The sequence below is a fragment of the Apium graveolens genome, chromosome 2, assembly GCF_009905375.1.
Source record: "Apium graveolens cultivar Ventura chromosome 2, ASM990537v1, whole genome shotgun sequence".
NCBI lineage: Eukaryota > Viridiplantae > Streptophyta > Magnoliopsida > Apiales > Apiaceae > Apium > Apium graveolens.
The window spans coordinates 225,165,232-225,172,776 of NC_133648.1; the positions used below are offsets into that span (position 1 = coordinate 225,165,232).

Genomic DNA, 7,545 nt, shown 5'->3' on the forward strand with positions numbered 1-7,545 from the left:
TCCAATTTAAGGCTGAAATTATGCCGATTGGTACCTTTAAGACCGGATGGAGGTCGGTACGGGCTGATCACCCGTATTAATATGAAATGGAAAGATAAAGTGATCCAATCAAGGGTTCTAAATGATTATTTAAAAAGGGAACTGAAACTTTCTGTTCAGTAAATTGGTTTTTGAAAATGAAAATGTTTTATATTGCTTTGAAAAGAGTTGATTATGTTAATGTGAAGCTTAAAGCTCGAGAACCCTGATTCTTAAATCTGTTGATCATATGATTGATTCCATATATTGAAATACTGTTGCTTTCCTCTATTGAAAGATCTATTCTGATCTTTTATTGATTTGTGATGAATGTCGGCTTTCAACCTACGTTGAGCCTTGTTCCTTAAAAGCTCCATATTGTTCCTTCAAAAACCTTTCCTTAACCCAAAAGCTGGAAATCTGCCACCTAGATTAAATAAAGTAGAATGCCCTGAGTTTGGTTAAGCATATTGAGAATTGATATTGTAGAACTGCTATGTAGTTGCTTGCTGAGTTTTATACTCATTTGTTTTGTTTTAATCTAACCATGGCAGTTAAGCAAGAGGATGGCCAGGCTTAGGCGCACTGCTCGTAAGAGCGTACCTGGTGGTCCCTACCGTGTTGAGGGCTTCCGGTTGCCAGAGCAGGTAGTGGTAATTATGAGTGAGCTCGTGCCTAGAAAGAAGTGTTTAAAGATACGATGGGTTATCTATCGGTTCCCAGCCGGAATCGATATTGTTTATTTAATAATAATTTGGGTTTGTAAGTTATATTTTGTGATTGGTAGTTGTAATCTTGTCACATAATTTATCCTATTGATCCTGTTAGTAGATAATCGGGGTTTATGCATATTTAATTATTAGATTAAAGGTGTGTGAGTCCTCATTTCCTAACCCCGAGATTGAGGGCGTCACGTGTGTAACTATGTAAGTCACTTTTCACAACCTATGATCCCTAATTTTTGCTCCATACCTCGTGTACTACCCCCTACTAGGATTATTCGGAAACCGAGTTCTATTCGTTTCAGTTCCGATTCACAATTAATTGTGGGTAATTTTCTAATAGAACTCATAATTAAAATGAATATAACATATGATCAACATAAGACCTAGTTTTGTTCTTAAGCAGGTTTATCCCACAGAAATTACTCTATTTATACATATAGGTCCCCAATTTTGATAATTTTTCAACCACTTTGTTCTTAGTATAAATATATATTATCAAAGAAAGATACTCGTTTGGTTGACTTACATCGTAAGCGTATCTCAGATTGAGATCACGTAGCCCTTATCGTCTACCCATACGATTTTATCTGACTCGTATATACATTCACTACAAGAAAAAAGTCCATAGACATCACTTTTTGACCGATGTCTATGCTATTTTCCAACTGATGTTGATGTCGGTGATGTCTATTCTAGACATCGGTGAATACCCGATGTCTATACTCGATTAGACATCGATTTTAGTTAAAAAACAGATGTCTATGTGTTGATTATTTACATAAAATGCTATAAATAAATTAATTAATAACTAAATTACACCTAATTAAACATGTTAAACATATCATGAGCTATCTTTTTTGTCACAAAAACATCGATTTTCATGAAAAACACTGATGTCTATGTGATGATTTTTTACAAAAAATGCTATAACAAAATTATTTAATAACTAAATTACAACTATTAAAACATATTAAACATATATTGAGCTATGTTTTTTGTCACAAAAACATCGATAATTTTGACAGAGGTGATGTAAAATGACATATTAAACATCTGTTTCTTTAATGAAAGGTGATGTCTAATTTAGCGTATAGACATCAGTGTTTTCTAAAATGAAGTGATGTCTATGTATCATTTAGACTTGAACATGTTAGTCTTTAACATCAGTTGTTTGCCTAAAACTGATGTACATTGTGTTTTTTGACATCAGTTTTGTTTGGTTAAAAGTGATGTTTATAATGTTACTTGACATCAGTTTTATCTTAAACAAAGTGATTTCTATGTTTCATTTAGACTTGAACCTGGATTTCTTTGACATCGGTTTTTTTACCTTAAAGTGATGTATATTATCTTTTTTGACATCAGCTTTTCTAAATTGAAAGTGATGTGTAAGAAGTTTATAGACCAAATTGTGTAAAGTTTTACATCACTAATTGTGTAATTATTGTCTGAGAACGTCAACCAAAATAGTAAAACATATGATCTGAAATCTAAACTATTACATTCTCGCTTCTAAACATATGCAGCACGGAAGGTTGATAAAAGTTGTGGTTACTGCTGCCTAATTGAAGTTGGTGAAATCCTTGATAGCTTTGGGAGGAAGAATCGACATCTGGTATTTCTTGTTTACACCAGAGCCTTTGGTGATCAGTGTACGGGTATTGCATAGTAATTGGAGACTTCGTTTACTGGAATGCGATTGTAGGCCAGTTAGTATGGTGGGAACCATAGCAGCAATGTCATACGCTTCTGCTGCTTCTTCCTGAGTGCCTATTAAATAGTCATGGTGAAAACTGAACGAGATCGCGAGAGAGTATTCTTAATTAGACCACACACACATTCTCCCTAATATAAATGCATTTCTGATAAGCATGATTCAATCAGTACAGGGAATAAGAACTAAAGGATTATTATTCATGGAGCTCTAAACGATTGAAAGAATGCAACACACATGTAAAATTTCTTTATTACAAAATATTCTCCCTGTTTATGCAACAACTTTTTAAATTCCAACAGTCTCCTCCTTAAAGAACACATATCTTAACTTACTACTTTGAGCAAAGAAAAGCACACGTTGTTCTTCTAAGAAAGGTCTTTATTACTGAATATTCTCTCCATTTACACCTTTTTAAATTCCTAAAGTTTCCTCATTAAACAACACATATATCAGCTTACTCTTTTGAGCAAAGGAACAATACAGATAGACAAAAAAAAGGCAAATCGCACCCGTTCTTTTGCTCAGGAAGGTCTTCTACAAATTCTTGCTTCCACGAACTAACATCCATTGATTATTCCAAATTCACAAACAGAAGCTCCCTTAACACAGAGGAAAACCAAACATCATGATCACGAGGAACTTTATTAGTTATAAGAGGCTAAGAGCCATAGGTTAATTGACAGTTCACCGGTAAATGTGATAGTTGGGACTATACATGCAGCTTTCAGCAAACTTGACCAGATCTTCTGGTCGAGGAAGACGTGTTGCCAAGCCTGTGAGACATCAAATTTGTTATGTTTTAGGATGGCAAATAGATGGACAATAGATAAATCTATGATACAAAAGATACTAACCAAGATCATATGCTTTAGCAGCAACTTTAGCTGCAATGTTAGCGGATATTGTTCTGATATTAGAAAATGGTGGGAATGTCATTCCCTTATCATAGTGTTCCTGTGTTACTTGACAGGCCAAAGCTTCAGCTGTTTAAAAAAATTCACAGATAATAAGCTTTTACGCACTCAACTGACATAGTATGCGTCTAGTTATCAAACAATTATGGTTCATGCTTAGCAATTTATAGTTCAGTAGTCAGCATTATTAATAGGAAGAATTATGGTATATTTAGAACATGTAATTCCATGGTCCTATAAATGGAGTGTCAGTACTTACAAGCTGCAAGAAGCATTTCATCGTGCATGCGGATTGCACCAGACATAACCAAACCAAGTCCAAGTCCAGGAAAGATATATGCGTTATTTGCCTTTAAAACAAAGAGAACCCAAACATCTCAGTCATTTATGCTTATATAATTTTTTCTAACTAATACTGATATAAAATGTACAAGATAAATTTATAGAACCTGGCCAGGAATGAAAAGTTGGTCATTGTATTTCACAGGGTCAAATGGACTTCCACTGGCAAACACTGTGCGGCCCTGTATTAAGGAATAAGGTTTTGTTGGTTCAATGAGTTTCTTTGAAGTAAATAACATCAACTAATGTTGGATACATATCAATATATCATGGAGGGAAGAAAAACATCTTTTGTTTACCTCAGACCAGTTATAAGCTTCTTCAGCAGTGCACTCGACTTGAGAGGTTGGGTTTGAGAGAGCCATAATAAGAGGTTTCTGCATTTCGTCGGCTCATGAACTTACATACTTGTATATAAAAATATGTTATATTGAGATACATGTCAAGGGGGAGGAAGGACCTTATTGAAAGAAGCCATAGCCTCTACAACTTCTTTAGTGAATGTCTTCCCCTGTCCTGATGTTCCAATCAATTTAACAACCAATTTACTGAATCTTCACATAAGATAGATAAGGAAGCTTTGCATTAACAACCATGCTAGATTAGCCAAACCTAAAGTCTACTAAAACTAATTTACACGTATGCAAGTAGACAAATAATTTGAAGGGCAGGGGCGAACCCACAACATACCAAAACTTTCATTACTTGTCGATCCCCTCCTTTAAGAGAATCAAGATACTGGAACTTCTCATCTTTCCTATTGATTACTGCCAAGCACCAATGTGCTTCTTTGTGGATAGGGACAAATATCTGAAATTAATAATGATGATAAGAAATATTTTCAGCATCCCAACTATAATAGGGTAACAATAATTAACACACACACACAAATTACTTTTTCACATTCAATGAGACTGTATCCCAACTTCCTTTGAGTAGTCCATCTTCTGACTGATTTATAATCATAGCCACTTCCCCCACCTATCAACTGAGATCACATATAAAAAAATTAATCAAAATAAATAGGACGCGTAGAGCAGAAAGAAAGATCCAACACCAAAAGAAAAATATATCAGTCAACTCTAGCAGGAACCTTAATTAAATAGGAAATAAAACAAGTAATATTTATATAGGAATAAATTAATAGTCATTATATAAAGAAGTAGCAATACTGCAATCAAGTCAAAAAACTATGAGAATTTTGGCAGCATGACACCAACATAGCCGTCTAAAACTTAAGGCTAACTGACTTTTACTAATTGTTGACGTTTGAAACACCAGGACAGGGGACTATATGTGTAAATACAATAGTCAGAATTCCATCTCTTCTCATTCGGATGATGGTTCTTGAAGAAAGACCCTTTATATAAATATAAAAAAGAAAAGCAAACACTACAAGAAGTGACAAATAAACTAAGTTAATAATAGTAGCAGGTCTTGCCAATTGTGGTAGTTGCAATACATTGAAGTTCAAATCATACTTAATAATCTAACTTGTTTTATAGTTTAAGATATGAATAGTACTTCTTTATAAGTTTAAAAGGTGAACCAGTCTAATCAACAAGGAAGACAGTTGAAACAGTCAGTAAAGGTTTTCCATAGTTTAACATTGAATCGGTGCTTACATTCATCATAAAATCCATATATTCTATTGATAGAGGCGCATTCATGGTTTCCCCTAAGAAGAAAAAAGTTATCCGAATACTTAATTTTATAAGCAAGCAAGAGCCATATCGTTTCTAAACTTTGTTTTCCACGGTCCACATAATCCCCTAAAAACATATAATTTGATTGAGGAGGAAAGCCACCATATTCAAAGAGTCGTAACAAATCACTATACTGCCCATGGATGTCACCTGAAATGCAAACGAGTGTACATTATATATTTTCAGCAAGCACAAATCTTAGTATTAAGTGAACCATAGCAGTCTTGTGTAGCAGAAAATTTAAAAAAATATAAACAAAAAAGCCAGACATTGAAGTGTAAAGTGTAAATAGCTTCACCTTTTATCCAAATCAAAGGTACAAGCCTTAAATTGCACACATTACATATAACTTTTTTACAGTTATTGCTACATTTTTACATGTTGTAGAGCTAAATCAAGAGATGAAATCTATAACAAGCACCAAGCACCAAATCAAAACATTTAAAACCTAATCATATCCGTAATAAAATAATAGATCAACATTTATAACGAGCAAAATAAGATAAACAACACTAAATCAAATCACAACTAAAGCAAAAAAAATGAGGATTGAAGTTAAAAAATACCATGTAATCAGTAGAGATGAAAGGATCTTTAACTTTACACAATTTACAAAAAAAAAAAAACAAAAATACAAATGAACAACCAAAAACACCCAAATTACCTAAAGCTCTAAATCTTTTTCTCAGATTAGGTCCTGTATATAACAAGAAGAAAAGTATTAGCAACAAGTTTAGACACTAAATTAATAAAAAAATAAGGGTTTCAAATTAGAAAAAACCCCAATTTACAAAATTAGGGTTTTGAATTCAAAAATCCTCAACTTTTAAAACTGGCCAGTTCGATTCAAGTAGATACAACACTTACCGAAGTAGAGAGGTTAACTGAAAGAGGCTTAACGGAGAGATTGGGAGCGGAGAGAGGTTCAGAGAGAGAGAGAGAGAGGTTCCAGAGATAGGTTCGAGACAGAGAGGTTCGAGAGAGAGAGAGGTTCGAGAGATTGTGATGGTGAGATGATGGCCGGAGTTTAGAGAGATTGTGAGGGGAGAGAGGTTTGATCGAGAGAGAGAGGTTCGAGAGAGAGAGGGAGGTTCGAGAGAGAGAGGGACGTTTGAGAGAGTGAGAGAGACTGTTTTTTAGTTTTTAGTTTTGATTTTTTAGTTTTTTGTTTTGATTTTGTATCTGAAGATTAATTTGGGGGAACCAAAATTTGGTTAAGGGGGGATAATTTTGGGATTGGGGGGGGGATTTAGAACTAAAACTGAATGAAAATTTGACTAAGGGGGGAAAGAAAAGGTAGGCATGAAATTATTTTTTTTTAGTGAATTTTAGACATCGGTTTAATTATAACCGATGTCTACAAAGAACAAAGATATCACAAAAACACGGGGTGATGTCAATATTTCTTTTAACATCAGTGGCAAAGTTAACCGATGTCTAATGTGTGATGTCTATTGACATTATTCTTGTAGTGATTATTTAGAATTTAGGACTCAAGTACTCATATAAATCACATAGCATATAAGGCACATAATTAATTTAGATTTACAAATATTATTAGAATCAAAGTCTTCATTGGACTCGGTTCCTAATTTTCTTAGATTTATTGGACTCGTATTTATAAATAATAATGTGTGTAATGAATAACTATCGAAAGCCATCTCGTCTCCAAAAGAAATTAATATTTAAAATTATTTTTAATGGAATCGGGTCATTTTTCTAAGTTAAGGGCTTTCGTTTCGATTAAATTGGATAAACGGTTCAATTGTTACGTAATAAACAAGAATTAATCAATTATCAGGCAATTATAATTAATTATTTACAAATAATTAAACCTCAAATATATTTTTAAATAATTATCTAGAAATTATCATATTTAAAAATAATTTTTTTTTCCTAATTTTGGAATTAAATAGAATTTATTGTAAATTATTCAATTAAATTGATTAATTGTAAAATAATTAATCAACTTAATCAAATAATAAGTAATTAGGACATAACTAAATAAAAAAATAAAAAAATAAGATTATTAATATCACTAAATCAGTTATCAAACAATTACCCCCACGTCCGGGAGTGAATCGTAATAAGGTCAATATTGACCTAATTAATTATTACACATT

The 7,545-nt window shown here is 33.0% G+C and overlaps 1 protein-coding gene across 1 annotated transcript; it reads right to left on the minus strand.

The window, feature by feature from the left end:
* Positions 1-3,126: 3,126 nt before the first annotated feature.
* On the minus strand, positions 3,127-3,955 carry LOC141697139 (NADP-dependent malic enzyme-like). The gene is made up of 4 exons (XM_074501379.1): positions 3,824-3,955; positions 3,634-3,724; positions 3,315-3,443; positions 3,127-3,233 (listed from the first exon to the last, which is right to left on the minus strand). Exons 1-4 carry the CDS (start codon positions 3,953-3,955, stop codon positions 3,145-3,147), a joined length of 441 nt encoding a protein of 146 aa, XP_074357480.1. The 3' UTR covers positions 3,127-3,144.
* Positions 3,956-7,545: the final 3,590 nt, after the last annotated feature.

Bases quoted from the DNA above. Each gene is read 5' to 3' on its own strand.
- LOC141697139 (XM_074501379.1), bottom strand. From the start codon at position 3,955: ATGTTATTTACTTCAAAGAAACTCATTGAACCAACAAAACCTTATTCC. The intron at 3,725-3,823 runs GTTCTATAAATT...TTTGTTTTAAAG, and splicing joins AACTTTTCATTCCTGGCCAG to GCAAATAACGCATATATCTT. The intron at 3,444-3,633 runs GTAAGTACTGAC...TTTTTTAAACAG, and splicing joins TGAAATGCTTCTTGCAGCTT to CTGAAGCTTTGGCCTGTCAA.